The 18,417-nt window shown below is 41.9% G+C and overlaps 2 protein-coding genes across 2 annotated transcripts; both read left to right on the top strand.

Annotated features, from left to right (window-relative positions):
• The first annotated feature begins 5,551 nt into the window (after positions 1-5,551).
• On the top strand, positions 5,552-8,415 carry LOC112895586. Its single transcript, XM_025963586.1, has 3 exons — positions 5,552-5,910; positions 6,964-7,198; positions 7,781-8,415. The coding sequence occupies exons 1-3, from the start codon at positions 5,812-5,814 to the stop codon at positions 8,095-8,097; spliced, it is 651 nt and encodes a 216-aa protein (XP_025819371.1). The 5' UTR covers positions 5,552-5,811; the 3' UTR covers positions 8,098-8,415.
• Positions 8,416-9,111: 696 nt separating this feature from the next.
• LOC112893999 (L-arabinokinase) lies at positions 9,112-17,801 on the top strand. The gene is made up of 28 exons (XM_025961553.1): positions 9,112-9,423; positions 9,506-9,682; positions 9,824-9,907; positions 10,012-10,088; positions 10,286-10,352; positions 10,670-10,727; positions 10,812-10,879; positions 10,967-11,029; positions 11,487-11,540; positions 11,627-11,729; positions 11,826-11,935; positions 12,050-12,169; positions 12,469-12,525; positions 12,824-12,987; positions 13,096-13,255; positions 13,508-13,591; positions 14,175-14,297; positions 14,485-14,615; positions 14,691-14,772; positions 15,062-15,149; positions 15,320-15,363; positions 15,452-15,547; positions 15,633-15,709; positions 15,811-16,026; positions 16,107-16,272; positions 16,615-16,686; positions 16,855-17,058; positions 17,223-17,801. Exons 1-28 carry the CDS (start codon positions 9,310-9,312, stop codon positions 17,334-17,336), a joined length of 2,973 nt encoding a protein of 990 aa, XP_025817338.1. The 5' UTR covers positions 9,112-9,309; the 3' UTR covers positions 17,337-17,801.
• Positions 17,802-18,417: the final 616 nt, after the last annotated feature.

Here is an 18,417-nt window from a genome sequence, read left to right as displayed (position 1 = left end):
GCTCCAGCATAGGGATGGCGCAAGCACGCCAAGCAAGCGCAGTAGCGCAGGTGCTGACCGATGTGCGAGCGGCGGCGCTAGGAAGTGCGACCGGTGGTGGCGCGGGCCGGCACGGCGCATCGGCAGGGGGCACACGTTGACGGGGCGGCGGCGCGAGGGGGCGCACGTGGGAGGGATGGGCAGCGATGGGCTGGGGCGTGAGAGGATGGGTTTGCAGTGTTAGGGTTTGAGCGGGATCCAATAAATATAATTATTTGCATGAATCTTAAACAGCAGAAGATGGGGAAGAAAAAATCTTCCGAAAAATATATAAGATTCCCGGATTGGAGCAGTGCTACGAGATCGGAAAGAGTCGTGATGCCAGGTTGGGTCTTGTTAGATTTTTCTTTTTCTTACTTATCTAGGTTTTAGCCCATCGCTCTGTTGCTTTCAAATTAGCCGGATAATCAATAATCAATATACTTACTTCCTAAGATATGTTCTGTAGCAGGAGAGAGAGATATTCCATAAAAATTTTAAAAGGAGATAGAAGCTACTCCCTAGTCCCTTCTATAGCAAATAAAATTAGTTAAAAGTCTAAACAGTTCTACACATACGGTTGTTGCAAATATATTAATCATGAAAAATAATTTCATGAAAAATATTTTTTAGAAATCAGTCGTAAAAGTGTCACCTGATAAACTATAATATTGCGACTAATATTAAAATATGTGAAACTAGATGTACAAGATTTTAAAAATTTCCAAAAAAACATTTAGTTCAACTATTCATTATATTTATTCCAGAAGTATAATTTTTCATATCATTTATAATATCATTTTATATAAAAAAGTACTCAAGCTCCCTTGACATGAAAAATCGGAGACATATGAAATATTGTGTGCAATTAGTCCAATTGAAAAGGACAAATCCTAAAAATTTTCTAGTCCTTAGTATGACATCCAAACAGTTCATTCTTACCTAAATCCATGCCTTTCGCGAAATCATATTTTTTTCATGTCTTGTTGTTTCTGATGAAAGGATTGGGTTCTTGACATCCTTGTTTATTCTTACCTAAACCCATGCCTTTTACGAAACCATACTTCTTCATGTAGTCAATTCTAAAGCCCATAGTGTGCTTCTCAAACTCACCGATCTTTGAGAAGTAGTGCTCCCATTGATCAACTTTGTGAGTCTAATAATCTCATTCTTCATGATATGCATTTCGGCAAGATTCGTAGCACAAGATTCAATATTTATATTACTACACCTTGTACGACTATTGCTAGTGGTAGAAGTGGTAGAAATAGAGGATTTGGTTGCATCGTTGGAGCTAGAAGAGTTACTTTCCTTTAGGAGATAATGTTACACTTCAAGATCCATGTGTTTGGCATGTAAACATAAGAAGTTTTTATAAAGTGTTCCATTTGCCCCCTTAAGTTGAGCGTTTGATTCATTGGTAAAAAGAGTTCTTTGATCAATTTACAACATTTTCTTTCTCCTTAGCTAAGACTCTTCAAGCTTAAGAAATTTGTAAATTTTAGCTTTGAGTAAGTACTCTTGCATCTTGAAACCCTTTCTTCCTTTGGATAGAGATTTCTCAAGGCCTACGGTTTTCTCTCGCTCAAGCCTAATTAACTCTTCTTGCACCTCAAGAGTCTTGTCTCTAGCCTCTATTTCTATCATAAGCTTTATTATTTTATTAGTTGTCTTTTTACCAAGTTCTTTTATCATATTTTCACATTCATTATAATTAAGAGTATCATCATCATCATTGGGGTTGGGTTTGCAATCTACCTTTGCACCTTTTGCCATGAAACAAGTGGGAGTGAAGTCATCTTCATCCTCGGTGAGATTTCCAAAGAACGATAACTTGGTGATGTGAGGTTCCATGGCCATGGTCGCCACACCTTCATCATCGGAGGATGATTCTTCACTTGAGTCCCACTCCACACCAAGATGAGCTCCACCCGTGTGCCTCTTCTTGCCTTTTGCCTTGCTCATTCTTCTCACTCTTATTCTTGTTCTTCAGGTTGGGGGCAGTTCTTCGGGTTGGGGGCAATCGGAAATGAAATTGCCAATTTCCCCACATCCAAAGCATGGCTTGTTTGACTTTCTTGTGATCTTGTCTCTTCTCTTGTAGTTGTTGAAGTATCCATCTTTCTTTATAACTTTCTTCCATTACTAGATAAATAAGACCATGTCATGATCACTATCATTATTACTATCACTCTCCTTCTTCTTTGATGATGTGCTCTCAACCTTGCTTTCTGCTTCAAATTTAATTTGAGAGCAATAACATCGTTTTTCTCCATTTGCTTATGGATTCTCGATAACTCTTGAGAGATCTTGACTTCCTTCATAGTGTTAAGATGTTGCTCCATTTTTCCAATGAAATCGGCGAGAGTAAATATCTTGGAGCCTCTCTTCTCCCTTATCAAAGTAGGTAAGTTGACATCTCTAGCTATGTATGTGGTTAAGATCTTGTCAACTACATCCTTATCACTCCACTTGTCACCACTGAGTGCTCTAATCTTGTTCATAATTTTGTTCAATTGGTTGAACATTTCTTGTGGTGTCTCATTCTCAGGAATGATGAACCAGTTGAGCTCTCGTTCTAGTGCAAGAATTTTTCCTTCACACACATTCATTGAGCATTTATGGTTAACTTGGAGTGTGTCCCATATTTGCTTAGCCGAGTCCATTCCATCAACCATGTCAAATTCTTTCGGACACAAAGAGCTAAAAAGTATGGAAGCGGCTTGCATATTGCGTTGAATCTCGAATTCTTTCTCTTGGCGTGATGACTTCATCATCCTCCTCAGGAATGTTAACACCTACATACATAATCTTCGAAAGGTCCGGATTGACCCCGATCAAATACACACGCATTGAGTGTCGCCATAAGCAGTAGCCCATCCCGTCAAAGCGGGGGCTTCTCTAGGTTCACCGATGCGCTTTGGGAGGAGCTACTTAACCGACAATAATCGAAAGAAATCTTGGCAAAGGTTTTGGAGCTTTCCTTTTTGTTACCTTTACCGATTTGGTGTCATAGTCGGAGTTCTCATCAGATGACTCTACCTCCTTCTCTTTGTTCTTTTTCTTCTCATCATCCACTTTCTTTTCATCTCCACCATTGGGTGGAATTTCTCCAGGTGAAATTAACATGTCGATTCTCCAAGCAGTTAAGTTTTAATCCGGAGACCAAAGCTCTAATACCAGTTGAAAGGATCTAGATGTCGACTAGAGGGGGGTGAATAGTCGAAATTGAAAAATATACCACTTAAAACAAGTTTATCGGTAACTTTCGGAGTCTCCGGATATTTGTGCGGAATCTCCGCAACTTCCGGAGATTCTGAAGAAATATCCGGATACTCCAGAGAAAAGTGCTGAAACCAAGCTCGATCAATCAAACCTCAACCAAAAGTAGATCAAAGGAATTTTCAAGGTTTGTAGAGTTGTTTCTACCCCTCTACTTCCACTACCTGCTGTCAAAACCTTTCCAACAAGTAGATCAAGAGCAAACCTTAGAATTCTATCAAGAAACAAGAATTTCGACAAATCACAAAGTGGAAGCACTAAGACACAAAGATTTATTTTCCGAAGTTCGGTTCCGCACAGGGAACCTACGTCTCCGTTGAGGCACCCAAGAAGAACACTTACTAGAACGTGGAGGTTGTACAAACTTTCCGGAGCACACCACAACCTTGGGTGCTCGACGGGCAACTCCTAGTCGGCTAGGACCTTGAAGCTCTAAGAGTAACAAACACGAAATCCATCGGTTTGATGAAGAATGAAGTGCTCAAGAGATGGCAAATCAGCTCACTAGCACTCTCACTTGCTATCCCCTTAATTTCCCTTCAATCCCCTCATTAAATCTTACTTGGAAGCCAAAGGAGGGAGTGAAGAGGGTGTCCGTATTTTAACGCCAAGCCCACTGAGGGATACCTCCAATGTGGTGAGTTGTAGGTGGGGTGTCGCCGAGATCAGGAACTCAAAGGTGCAAGGAACACAAAGTTTAAACAGTTTTAGGCTGCCGAAAATGTAATACGCTACGTCCTGTGTGGCGGTTTGTATTGCCTTAGATGCGTATATTTGGACGGGGTTCCTACCCGCCCTTGTATAGTCTGGAGGACAGGGTTAAATGGAAATTCTAGCCATATACGAGTAGTTGTCAAGTATTTTTTATACAGGGTGCGATTAAACTCGCACTCTATATGGAATACTAGTTGGAACTAGTAATCTGAGCGTTACTTGAAGTAGGGAGCGAGGCCCCTTCAGTAAACTGCGCGTAGTACTGGTCGAGAACCAGTAAACGGAGTGTTATTAGAAATATGGGAGTGAGACCCCTTCACTAAACTACACGTAATACTAGTTGGGAACTAATAAAAGTAGTGTTATTACATGCATGAGAGCGAGGCTTCTCCAGTAAACTATTCGTAGGGAAATAGTAAACTGAGATTTACTAAAAGTGCAGGAGTGACGCCCATTCAGTACACCAATCAATTTATTACTACAAGTATGAGAGCGAGATCCGTTCAGTAATCTAGAATACTAGTCGGGAACTAATAATCAGAGTGTTACTGGAAGTATGGGAGCGAGACACTTCACTAAGCTACACATAAGACTAGTCGAGAATTAGTAAACAGAGTATTATTAGAGGTATGGGAGTGATGTCCGTTCAGTAACCTAGAATAATAGTCGGGAAGAGTGTTACTAGAAGTGTAAAAATGAGATCCTTCAGTCAACTACGCGTAAGACTAGTCGAGAACCAGTAAACGAGAACAAGTAAACGGAGTATTAGTGAAAGTATGGGAGCGAATTTAGAATACTAGTCGGGAACTAATAAGCAGAGTGTTACTGGAAGTATGGAAGCGATACTAGTGTTGCTGTGAGTGTTACTGTGAGTAGGGAGCGAGGCTTCTTCAGTGAACTACGCGTACTACTGGTCGAGAACTAGTAAACGGAGTATTACTGAATGTTGAAAGTACGGGAGTGAGGCCCATTCAGTAAAATACGCGCAGCACTGGTCGAGAACTAGTAAACAGAATGTTACTGGAAATATCGGAGTGAGGCTAAAGTATGCATAGAACCAGTCGAGAACTAGTAAACGGAGTATTACTAGAAGTATGAGAGCGAGATACCTTTAGTAAATTACACGCAATACTACTTAGGAACCAGTAAACAGAGCGTTACTGGATGCATAGGAGCGATTCCTCTTCACTAAACTACTCGTAATACTAGTCGGGAACTCGTAAACTGAGTATTAGTGAAGCGAGACTTTTTTAATATACTACACGTAGTACTAGTTGTGATCTAGAAAACTAAGTGTTCTGAAAGTATAACAACGTCCTTTCAATAATAACATAGGATGCAGTTACGAACCACTAATCTGAGCTTTACATGGGATATTATTTCAGTAGTCCTCCGTTATAAACTGTTTTCAGAAGGGTTTTTTTAGACTGTTGGGAAATTAGCGCTTCCTCGAAAGCAGTGGTGGCAAATCCGACCCCATCTGTAAGCGAGCATGCTCGAGGCCCCCGCGTTTTTTCTGGAAGCATCCCTCCAGCGCGAGCCAACCAACAAACCTTACCAAACCAGGCAAGCCGCCGCACACGAGCGGAGCGTGCCAAATCGGAAGCGCGAAAACCCTCCCCAAGGATCCCGCGGCGCGCGAAGCGAAACCCCCACGGGCAGCACTTGCGAGCGCGGCGGGGCACCCGCCGCCGCACTGCGGAGGTCCTCCAGCCCTCGATTCCGGCGGGTTTCTCAAGGAATCTGCGGGTTCCGCGGCGGGATTTCGCGGGGCCTCGTGTTCTGGTGGACGAGACGATGGTGGGGTTCGCGGGGAAGAGGAAGGAGCTGGAGCAGGTGGTCGATGGCCTCTCCGACTTCTCCCTCTCCGGCCCCGCCTCCAAGAGCCGCAGATTGGTTAGTTGTTGAGCTTGTTTGTGCATTTTTTTTACCCCTTTTAGTTGGTGATTACTGTCTATTTTTAGTGGCGTAACTTTTTCCCTAATTGTGTCTGCTACTGTAGCTGCGAGTTCACCTCTCCAATTAGTGATAATTGATGGACGCCTAGCTAGATTTGTTGATTATAGGGAGAGTTTTCGTTTTAACAGATACAGTTTTTTTAAAGCTGGATGCGGTTGCCTTCATATATTTTCCTGTTGTGGTAGATAGTCCAAATTCCGGGAAGTAATTTGATGCAATCGCATGGTCCAAGGATTGTGCCACTGTTTGTTCCTGTACTTAATGATTCTCTATGCTTATCATCTTGTCCATGAGCTGTATAAGTGGCTATTTGTTTAAAGCATCTTCATGCAATTGGCATGAAATATTCAGTAGAAGTTTGATCAGTTCTGCGACCAGTTTCTATACCATTCTCTAATTTCCGATTAACTAAACATGAGTTTACTCATCAGTATCTGCACTGTCAGGAGCTTCCTACTGAATACTTAGGTAATGAAACTGTCTTTTCTGCAAATACTGTACGCAACCAGCAAATCGGTAGCCTTTTCGTAGGCCGTCCTATTTCATGAGAATATCTGTTTTGTTTACATACAGGTAGTTGCATGCTTTGCTATTGTTTTCATTGAAGTTCTTAATGTAGCATGGTTTGTCTGTGGATGATATCCAGGGTTTACTGCAATTCCATATGGCATAATCTCTATACACCAATTCCATAAGCCTTAGTTACTATGCATTTGCTGAGACAAATCCTATTATCTAGCAAAGTAGCGCCTTGCCTTCTCTTTGATGACTTTCAAGTGAAGAAGGAAAAATTATATGTGTTGCAATTTTCTTCTACACACATATAGATAAGAGAGGTTTATCCTGCATTGGTGCTCTGTATATCTTGTTGTGCGTATAATTAAGCATTCTGTCATCTTTAGTGTTTTGCATTTGTTGGGAGTCTTTATTCAGAATATTTACTGCAATTGTAATGTCTCACTGAATAAAGTGTTGCTTATTTTTTTGTAGGACCCTGGGCTCCCACCAATTATGGAAGAAGAACCACCAGCTCCTTCCATCTCATTCCAGATGCTGGGAGAGAAAATCAATAGTGATGTTAACATGCCCAGTGTGATGGAAGGTTCAATGTCACATCATGTGCCTAGTGAGGACATGGCACTTGTTTTATACAAACCAGTAGATAACCCTGGCATTTCAAGCTCATCATTCATAGTCAGTTCAGACTTGATTCGTGGTCTAAAAAGTAAGTAGATTGTGACCAACCATCTCAGCTGTCACTTATATTTAAATTTACTCTTCCCTTGAGTCTTTGCTACTAGTGTGAAGTGTAATTCCAGACCTTGTATTAACATCATGTAAATGTAATATATGAACTAACATATTTAGATGATCTGTGAATGTTTATATCCATGACATTCCAAGTCTGTTGCATAATACTTTAAGCAAGTTATGCAGAGCTGCAAAGAGTCTCTACTTAGTTGTGCTTAGTAGTTGAATATTTGGAAGCATGACGTCCACTGGCCTAGGGACATGAGATGAGTATTTGTTTTAGGGAAGGCAGCACCTGTCTACATTCCAATTTGGGTGGGTACTGCATGGTGTGCTTTATATTATCTTTTTTTTAGTGTTATAGTTGTTCTGCATCCATTGCTGTTCTGTGATTTTTAGTGTGATGTACATGCAAATGATTATCTTCGTCTCCTTTTATTCTCTTTGGTTCTGTTGTCTCCTCGTGGAGCTTATTCATTGGTTTCCTTTTTAAATTTCTTTAATGTGTTCTGAATTATAACAACTCACCAGTTTCTTCTCCCTTTTCACTTTTCAGACCATGCTTTCAATCAAGCGAATTATCTTGAGCTGGAGGCCGAATCTCCGGGGCGTAGCAACAGCTTGGCTTTAGTTCCTTGGAAACCACCACAAATGCCTATAAGATCTGACTGGGTTGCCTCTGAGCCAGAGAGCGAACAGACTTTTGAAGTGCCTATGGAGGCCGATGAGTGTGAAGTAACTTCTATGGATTTCGAGGAAGCGCCTGAAGCAACTGCTGGGGGTTTCGATGGCGAGAATATTCACCAGTGGCAACATTGTATGACCCTGCCGTCATTACCAAATCCATCAGCCCATGTTATGTGGTCAAGGTGACAGCCGGGAGGCCCTGTATACTGTGATTTTAGGAATCCTCTAATGGGCCTCCACCAGCTGTCTAGGAAGTGACTGGCTACTTTAGATCATATGATAACAAAACAACATATTGAGTATGCATAGCATGATACCTCCTGGTGTATGCTGATCTTCCCACCTTCCGGTGCAGTGTTGGTAGACTACTTGTTACAGGTGAACCTTGTTAGGTTGACATCCAACTAGTTGTTTAACACGTTGGAGTTGGCATCTTCTGGTCTATAACTTCTAATGATATTTTTTGAGCTGAAGCTTTTTATGGCATTATAAGGCTTCTGAGATCAGGTCAAGGAAAAAATGCACCCTTAACGCTGATTTTTTTTCCAGGTTTCAGAATAGGGGTAGGAAGAATGGGAAAAATAGTATTATTGATTGAAGGTAATTGAGTCCTCTTATTATAGCAATATGCATTGAATTTTTTTTGTCGAAAAGGGGGAAATATTTGGTTTTATTTTCTACTAATCCCTCCCAAGATACAAGGATTGCTGAGTTTTTCATATGTCAAATTGTTTCAAATTCGACCAAGTTTATGAAGAATAATATTAACATCCACCAAATCAATGGAATGAACTATGAAAGTATATTTCATTATGGATATACCGGTGCTCACTTCACATTGTCAAAATTATCGTTTTCTTTTCGTACGTCCCAACTTAGAATGGATTCATAAATCCTTGTATTTTAGGTCGTTAGTGATTTATGCAAACAGGATAACTAGAGGTTGCTTCCGCTATCATGCCCGGAAGATAAGATTGGAGGATATGGATATCCAAACAATATTCTGGGCAAGATAATGCCCAACTCCCGCGTAGTCCCATCCCAGGCAGCGAAGCATAGCCCGCTGCCCGCGCATCATTGTTGCTTGAGACTCCCGAACTCTCGGACCTCACTGTACCACGAGACCAGCGAATCAACGATGATGACTTGATAAGAGTCCTGCATCGGCGGTTGGGCAGGAGGATAAGCGAACGGGCGCAACGCACGGCGCGTTGAAGCCGGCGCCGAGATCGGATATGACCAAACCCCCTACGCGACGGCGACTTAAAACAGAAGAAGACGAGACCCCCGAGAGAGAGAGAGAGTCCACTCAGGTGAAACGAGTCGCAGAGAGAGAGAGAGAGAGAGAGAGAGAGAGAGAGAGAGAGAGAGAGTGATCGCTCGATCAGCGAGCGGAGGATGAGGGTTCGGGACGGCGACGGAGGCGGCGAGGTGACCGCGCCGCCGCAGCACCTCGTGTTCGCCTACTACATCACCGGCCACGGCTTCGGCCACGCCACCCGCGCCCTCGAGGTCCGGTTCGGCCCCCCGTCTCCCTCCGTCCTCCCCGTGACTGCCCGCTGTGCGTGATTCCGTCCGCATGCGTCCTCTGCAGGTGGTGCGGCACCTGGTCGCCACGGGGCACGACGTGCACGTGGTCACCGCCGCGCCGGAGTTCGTCTTCACCACCGAGATCAGCTCCCCCTGCCTCCACATCCGCAAGGTCCTGCTCGACTGCGGCGCCGTCCAGGCTGACGCGCTCACCGTCGACCGCCTCGCCTCGCTCGAAAAGGTTCGGTTCCGGGGGCTTAATAACTGGCCCAATCCATTTCCATCCCAGCGCGACGCTTCCTGCCCCTCGCTTCGACCTCAGAGTTCGCGCGCGCTGAATTCTCTCCTGCTTCGCGTAATCGCGTTTGCGTGCGGAATGCAGTATCACCAGACGGCCGTGGTGCCCCGGGAGTCAATCCTCAAGGCCGAAGTGGAGTGGCTCAACTCGATCAAGGCCGACCTAGTGGTGTGGTACCATGATCACTGACAGTTAGCTGTTACCGCCTGTTTCTGAACATCTCTGAATACTGTACAGGACTGAACTCAACCCACTTGACCAAATGCTGGCAGGTTTCAGATGTTGTCCCCGTGGCGTGCAGGGCTGCTGCAGATGCCGGCATTCGATCTGTGTGCGTCACCAATTTCAGGTTGGTGGTTACTTTGATTCCTCCATTCCAGGTGTCACAAAAAAGCATGACGATAAACATTAGATTCAGTTATGCGTGTGTTACTCTGCCTGACCTTGATTAGCTCTATACTTGAAAAAAAAATCCTGATTACTGAACATACTCCCCACATGCAAGTTGAATTCCCTGACATATCTTATTGCCTTATTGGTCTGCAGCTGGGACTTCATTTATGCAGAGTATGTCGTAGCAGCTGGAAATCACCATCGCTCAATTGTGTGGCAGGTATGTCAGATCTCTTTAACTTTTGCTAGGCAAGCTTTGACCCTACTTACAGAAAGATGAGTTGGTGGGGGTGAAGCAGCACAAAAAATGCTAAATTGTAGATCCAAGCTTGATGAACTTCGATATGTCATAATCAATCGTTGATTGCTGCCTAGTACTGAATAATCCTGCTAAATCCCAACAGCCATACACAGCAATTTTTCTTGAAAGAAATTGTACATAGTTCTAGTTTAGCATCTGTTCTCTTCGTTTATACGCAATCTTATAATTATGCTGTCTGTTAATTAGCCATGTGTGCATGTTGACAACAATTGTAGATAGCAGAAGATTACTCCCATTGTGAATTCTTGCTCCGACTCCCCGGATACTGCCCTAGTACGTCATTAAGTCTGAATAATGGTTTACTAATGGTCTAGGTGTGCAGTTTCATTATCAAGTTCTCAATTCTGTTTTCTGCAGTGCCCGCTTTCCGCGATGTCATTGATGTTCCTCTTGTGGTCAGAAGGTTGCACAAGTCTAGATCCGAGGTTTGTATATCCTGCTGGAGAGTGATAGCATACAAATTTAACCCGTTTCTTGCTTTCTAAGTTAGTTCCATAATTTTCATGTATCAGGTGAGAAAGGAACTAGGAATTGCAGATGATATTAAGGTTGTCATTTTCAACTTCGGAGGACAGGTGAGTGAGGACATTGTTTTTTCTTATATGTAGATTACACCACTTTAATATCTGACTGATGGCTGCCAGTAGCACATCTCTATTCAGTTGATTTGCCTGTTTCTGGACTTGTTTAGGTTGGTCTGAATCTGCTAGTAGTCACAGATACAATGTTATAATGGTATATCAGTTTCAAGTAATGCGCTATGATCTGATTTTGCTAGTGGTGTTGATGCATCAGTTTATACATGCTGCAATAGTTGAACCTACTATCGGCGCTAAATTCAGTCACTGGGAGTTCCCTTCTATTTTTCAACAGAAGGGTAGAATTTCCGGGAAAGAAATAGTCCTCATTCTGTTACTATATCAAAGTTATTTTAAAACTTCATTAATTTTGTTTTCTATTTATATGTAATTATTTTAACGAGGACACCTATAAATACTAATAATATCGTGATTTTGCTATATTTTTATCCAGCCTGCTGGATGGGAATTGAAGAGAGAGTGGTTGCCTGACGGATGGCTCTGTTTGGTATGTTTTTGTCTGATAGCAACATTTTCCCTCGCCCATTGATGCCTGACCAACGCAGCTGACTAGCATTTTATATATTCTGAAAGGTGTGTGGTGCATCTGATACTCAAGAGCTTCCTCCAAATTTCATTAAGCTTGCAAAAGATGCCTACACACCTGATTTGATGGCGGCATCCGACTGCATGCTTGGTAATGAAATTTTTATATCCTTTGGTGTTTAAGGTTAATCTTGGGTTTTTTACCCCTTGCTTGACACAAACAAAAATTCTGCCTGTTCCAATGTAGGGAAAATTGGATATGGCACTGTGAGTGAAGCTTTGGCTTACAAGCTGCCATTTGTGTTTGTTCGAAGAGATTATTTCAATGAAGAGCCATTTTTGCGGAATATGCTTGAGGTTGAAACATCTTAGGCCTTACCTTATGTTAAAACTAATTTAAAGTATCGCTGTCGCTCAAGTACCCTGTTTGAGGTTCTGTTCTGTGTTCTCTTCTGTTCTATCACAAAACAGCATTATCAATGTGGCATTGAGATGATACGGAGGGATTTACTTACTGGGCATTGGAAACCTTATCTTCTACGTGCTATCACACTTCAACCCTGCTATGATGGTCCCATAAATGGTGGCGAGGTAATATCTACCTATTGTTAGATACAAGTTTAAATATTGTGACAACTCGATCTAGCAATCATGTTTTGCTTCTATTTTTACAGAATAACTTGAAGTTGTTTATTGTCTTTAAGGACCAAATATTTAGAAGCATTTAAATTGCAGGAAAACTAGTTCTCCCAATAGGTCAGGAAGCAGCAGCTTAATATCAACCTCCTGTTTTCCTTAGACCAAATAATAGATAGAATGTGTATGTGATTCACTAGTTGTTTAGATTGCATTTACAATACTTAGTAGGCAAGCTAATGGTGGTCATTCAGGTGGCTGCACATATCCTCCAAGATGCTGCTGTTGGGAAGAAGTATATTTCTGGAAAGGTGAGTTAATGTACAAGTTATATTTAAATTGTTGAGCCATAATTTACCCTGTATGTTGGACCTCCGGCTGTTCAGATAAAGAATTATGCTGTCATTAGTACAGAGCTAGAATTGTATTTTCTGTTGTTAAGTAAATTTTTTTGTTTGCTAATAGTCCCTTGTTTTCGCTCTAGGCAAAGTTTTCCATGTGATTAGTTTGTGAAATTTTTCATATGATGTATTTGTGTTTGTTACTTCAGATCATTTAATCCAAACGACTCTTTTTTTGTTCCAATCAACTTGCTATAAAAAAATATAGTTGAGCGGAGCAAGACGTTTGCGTGATGCCATTGTGCTTGGATATCAACTACAAAGGGCTCCTGGGAGAGATGTAGGAATTCCTGACTGGTATTCTCTCTCTGAGAAAGAAACCGGTGTTCGTCAAGCACCCACATCTCATGATATAAATGGAACTGCAGAGTCGTAAGTTTTTACCTTTTGTGTTCCCCTTTATACTTGATACCACCTGCAGTTTCTCCAAGAGTGCACTTTGTTGCATTCTGATACAAATATGTTGAACATCCTTTTCAGATCGTTTGAAGACTTTGAGATACTCCACGGTGATATGCAAGGCTTAACTGATACCATGTCCTTTATGAAGAGTTTATCAGGACTTGCTGGAAATGACCCAAGAAGCCCCGAGAAGCAAACTCGAGAGAGGACTGCTGCTTCTGTTCTCTTTGACTGGGAGGTACTCAGTTCTGTCTAAAAAGTATGGAGTCGTGAATTCTGTTATCGTGTGCCAAGTTCTCGTTCTTCTCTATACTAGAATGGAAGAATGCATAAGGTTACAGCCAAGTTTGATGGAGCTTCCTTCATTTGTTTGAGAGATTCTGTGAATGTGTGATGGAAGAAATATTGTTCAGCAACATTCCTGTGCGATATTGAATTAAGAACAAGATTCCTATGCAGTATCAAATTAACTGATTTTATTGTGTTATAGGAGGAAATATATGTTGCAAGAGCGCCTGGGCGATTAGATGTCATGGGTGGCATTGCAGATTATTCTGGAAGTCTTGTATTGCAGGTTAGTTAGACTGCCAAAGCAAGTGCTATTTGTTTCATAGATCAGTAATAAATGTCAGATACATTTGAAGACATGTTTTTTATGCCTTCCCCTTTTGTTTTAGTTACAGGTATAGTACAGATGATTGTTTTTCAATTTTTATCAAATTTTCCTTCTGCATCCACCTAAACTTTTCGGTTCCCCCTTCATGCCATTACCTTTGCTCTCCATATAAGGCTTCTCATGGGCTAAATGTGACATGCTGGATATTCTAGCATGCAAACGTTGTATTGTCATTTATTTATTTATAGATATAGATGGATGAATAATTTACTATTCAGTTTTCTTTACCTGAAAAAATTCCAGATCTTTCACTATTTTTTGGAGGATTAATTTAGATCTACTTTTTCTTCAGAAGAACGAATGGTCATTGCTGATTGATTATCTCATAAATCTAGTTACCTGGTAGCTAGGATTGTAGGAGCATGGATTTTTGCTATACGCAGCTACCTTTCCTAGTAAATTTGTACCTGTATGGAATTGATATAGTAGCCTTCTGAAGTGATGTGGCTCTTCTTTTTTGACATGTGTGATTGATATATAGATGCCCATCCGAGAGGCATGCCATGTTGCTGTTCAGAGAAGCGACCCTAGCAAGCAGAAGCAATGGAAGCATACACAGGCTAGACAACTAGCAAATGGAGGAGCAGTACCAGTGTTACAAATTGTATGTTATAATACTTAAATTTCTATGTTTCCTTACCTTTTCTGAACAAAATCTTGCATTCTTAAAAGTATTTTCATTTTTTGTTTCTTTCATAATTCGCTGTGGGCTGGAGCTAAGACCCACATGTTTACTAGAGTATCTAATGCGCTTGTGCCACTGGGTGTTCTTTCTAAATATGTTTGTGCAGGTATCATTTGGTTCTGAATTAAGTAATCGTGCACCAACGTTTGACATGGACCTGTCTGATTTTATGGACAGTGACAAACCAATATCCTATGATAAGGCCAAAGAATATTTCTCTCTAGACCCATCCCAAAAGTAAGATATTTTATTTCCTCTATAATCAACAACTTTTCATATGTATTGATGTTTAACAGAATTTTTCCATCTCAGATGGGCTGCCTATGTTGCTGGAACTATTTTTGTGTTGATGACTGAGCTAGGGGTGCGCTTCACAGACAGCATGAGCATTCTGGTCAGTATTAACCCTTTCTGTTTCCTGTTATCGGAATACAGTCACAATTCATAATATAAAAAATTGCATATATGGTGTTACCTTTCTCATATTGGGATATATCAGATATGCTTGTAATAGCTACTGTAAAGAATAATGTTCGTTGATTGATTAGTCATCAAACACCTTGGCGTTCACATTTTATTCTTCTATCCCATGTTAACCAGTTTGGCTCTCACCTTTTTGTTACACACTTGTAACTGTAACATTTGTATCAGTCATCGGTGATATTTTTGTTTTGAATCTTTAGGTTTCATCATCTGTCCCTGAAGGCAAAGGTGTCTCCTCTTCTGCATCAGTGGAGGTAGCTTCTATGTCTGCTATCGCTGCTGCCTATGGTTAGTATATCAGGAGCAGGTCTACAGCAATATTTGTTACATTAAACCTTAAATAAAATAGCTATAGTAGCTAATTTTGTAATTTCTTTTGTCATTTTCAAGCTCTTCATGTTTTAGCTTAATTTAGACATGCAAAATGGCATTAAGTCAAGTGTTGTTCTTGCCTATAGGTTTAAACATTGCTCCAAGAGACCTTGCTTTACTCTGTCAAAAGGTACATTACTCTGTCAAACTTTGTTACATTCATCACTTCATCTATTCTCAAGTGAGAGTGAGCTGTTCGTTGGTGAACGGTTATGCAGGTTGAGAATCGTGTTGTTGGAGCTCCTTGCGGGGTAATGGACCAAATGGCATCTGCTTGTGGAGAAGCTAACAAACTCCTTGCGATGGTTTGCCAGGTTAGTAAGTGATCTAGATCGAATCATTCCTACAGTTCAGCTCTATGCTGCCTTCATATTTAATTCGTCAAAAATCTTGCTGCAGCCTGCAGAAGTGAAGGAGCTGGTTAACATTCCAACTCATATACGATTTTGGGGGCTCGACTCTGGGATACGACATAGGTGGATAGATTCCTGATTGAGCTTTGTGTTTGGAATAATCTATTCACCATATTATTGATTGGATTGGCTGGAGCTAATTTTTCTGCCCTTGAGTTTCACAGTGTTGGCGGGACTGATTATGGGTCTGTAAGAGTAGGCACTTACATGGGTCGCAAGATGATCAAGTGCGCTGCATCTGACCTACTTTCAGAATCGTTGCCCTCATGTGTACCTACGCTATCAGGCGACACAAATCCTGAAGAATATGAAGAACATGGTGTAGATCTTCTGAAATCTGAGGCATCGATGGAGTATTTATGCAACTTGCCACCCCATAGGTCTCTCGCCTTATTAAAATCAACAGAATACTAGCATGTTTCATGATCTACAATTTCTTATGGTTATAATTCTGCTTCAGATATGAAGCTGTTTACGCAAAAGATATTCCAGAGGTGATAACTGGGGATGCATTTTTAGACAAGTATGGAGACCATAATGATGCGGTAACACAAGTTGACCCAAGACGGTCTTACTGTGTGAAGGCACCTACAAGACATCCCATATATGAGAACTTCCGAGTTGAGGTTTGATGCCTTGAAACACCATTTGCCTATTTTGGCCATCGTGTCTTCAGAACTCTAAAATTTTAAATCTTCCTGTTAAAAAATAAATAAATCTTCGGTAACTTTTTTGTTTTGGAGTTCAGAAATTAGCAGCAGTTAGAAAGTTTGTCATCCATTACAATAGCCCCTTCCATCTTATCTGAAGTTTGCAGGACTAGCGCTTAGATAAATAAACAATGATGGTCATGACATGCTATTGGAACTTGCTTTAACTAAGCTCGTTTTTTCTTAAATAGGGCCTGTCTGATAAGATCTTTCCCTTCTAATTCTATGTCTGACATGTTTTACGCTTCTGGCGTGCAGGCCTTCAAATCATTGTTGACAGCAGCCAAAACAGATGGGCAACTTTCATCACTTGGAGAACTTATGTACCAGGTACACTTCTATAATTGTCGGTATTTTTTTTCATTTATAGCCACACCTGTATACTGTAACTGAATTTTCTTTTTGAACAAAGTATAAAGAAAAGTCACTGGTTAAGTAAATGTAAAATTTATCAGTTGTGGCATGTTGCTGACAATTTGGTTTTCCCTTTGATGGCAGTGCCACTACAGCTACAACGCTTGCGGGCTTGGTTCTGACGGCACGGACAGGTTAGTCAATCTTGTGCAAGAAATCCAGCACAGGAAGACCTCACGAGTTGGAGGACCTAGTCTGTTCGGCGCAAAGATCACTGGTGGAGGGTCCGGTGGCTCGGTTTGTGTGATCGGGAAAAACTGCCTGAGAAGCAGCGAGGAGATATTTGAGGTGCGTTTCTCGATCCTATGCTAATTGACTTGCATGGTACACCTGAGCTACTCGCATGTTGATCAGAGTCAGAGTTACAATTCATGCATAGCGTTGCAGTCTCACCATGGCTGTCGGTTTATCTCTGGTGTGCTGTCGTGTACGAACCTGTTGGTCCCTTTCAGATTCAGAGGAGATACAAGGCGGCTACAGGGTACCTACCGATCGTCTTCGAGGGCTCGTCTCCGGGCGCTGGCAAGTTCGGGTACCTGAAGATTCGGCGGCGCCGGTCCGCGTGACCATCTCATCGAAGCGAGACGGAGGATCCGACCGCAGAGTGTAGGTTGTGCAAAGCATTCGTCAGGGACCCCCGGAGACCACGCGTTCTCATGGATCGCGCCACGAACAGCACGTTAATAACTGAACAGAGACGATGATGTAGCGCAGCGCAGCCAATAATGTACTGTGTATAGTAATATCTTGCCGCGGCCATTGGATGTGGCGCTAGCCGTTGGATCTGTTGTCGCGGGTGATCAAATGTGATTCAAAGGAAAAGCCAGGCGCGTGACCTGTGGGGCCATCGACTCGTACTTGGAACGTGTGTTCTATCGTGCAATGTCGATAGAGTAGGACACGTGTTCAACGTTCAAATACAATGTGTCAAAAAAAAAGTCTGTTGGATTACTTCTAGCATGAGAATCATTTTCAGATTGTTCTTATGTCCCGGCACTGCATCAAATAAAAAACAGCAACAAATGCCGTCAGAAGGTTGGTTTTAAGATGGAAACACCGTTCAACTCCGTCAAAAGCCACTGTACAAGGATACAAGTCTAGAGCAGACTAGAAGTTTCTAGAAGAAGTGCGTTTCCTGGGTCAAGGACCCTGTTTGTTTCCGCTTATTTTTGATTTTGAAGGCTCGATTTTAGAAAATTCAAAAGTCGGATGACTCTCAGAATCGAGAATTGGATTTTCTAAAATCGAAACTTCAAAATCGAAAATAAACGGAAACAAACACGGCTAAGGGCCAATCCGTCGGCCCAACCAATTCACTCCAGCCCAGCTGCCTTGCCCACAGGCCCTTGTCGTGCAAGATCCTCGTGGAAACGGATGCTCTTCTGATCAAGCAGGCGGCGTCTCTCCTCTCCAGGATAGGTGGTCTATTCAGGGAGCTCCGAGTTCTTTCTACGTAATGACTTCCTCAATGCCTCCATACTCTTCGACTAGCTAGTACCGTGACTGTAAATTGTGCACGCTTTCAGTGGGGCTTGGCGGTGTATGTCATGTAGGAGCTGATCCAATCTTATCTAATAGAGGTGGTCTGCAAGCCATCGGTAAATCGTGTACCTACTTTTGTCAGTCGCAAGCCCCTTTCTCTTTCTT

Source organism: Panicum hallii, chromosome 1, assembly GCF_002211085.1.
Source record: "Panicum hallii strain FIL2 chromosome 1, PHallii_v3.1, whole genome shotgun sequence".
Taxonomy (NCBI): domain Eukaryota; kingdom Viridiplantae; phylum Streptophyta; class Magnoliopsida; order Poales; family Poaceae; genus Panicum; species Panicum hallii.
This window is presented reverse-complemented; position numbering and strand designations above follow the sequence as displayed.

Coding starts and splice junctions, on each gene's coding strand:
- LOC112895586 (XM_025963586.1), top strand. CDS start 5,812: ATGGTGGGGTTCGCGGGGAAGAGGAAGGAGCTGGAGCAGGTGGTCGAT. Junction 5,911..6,963: donor CCTCCAAGAGCCGCAGATTG/GTTAGTTGTTGA, acceptor ATTTTTTTGTAG/GACCCTGGGCTCCCACCAAT. Junction 7,199..7,780: donor CTTGATTCGTGGTCTAAAAA/GTAAGTAGATTG, acceptor TTCACTTTTCAG/ACCATGCTTTCAATCAAGCG.
- LOC112893999 (XM_025961553.1), top strand. CDS start 9,310: ATGAGGGTTCGGGACGGCGACGGAGGCGGCGAGGTGACCGCGCCGCCG. Junction 12,526..12,823: donor AGAAGTATATTTCTGGAAAG/GTGAGTTAATGT, acceptor AAAAAAATATAG/TTGAGCGGAGCAAGACGTTT. Junction 17,059..17,222: donor GCAGCGAGGAGATATTTGAG/GTGCGTTTCTCG, acceptor GGTCCCTTTCAG/ATTCAGAGGAGATACAAGGC.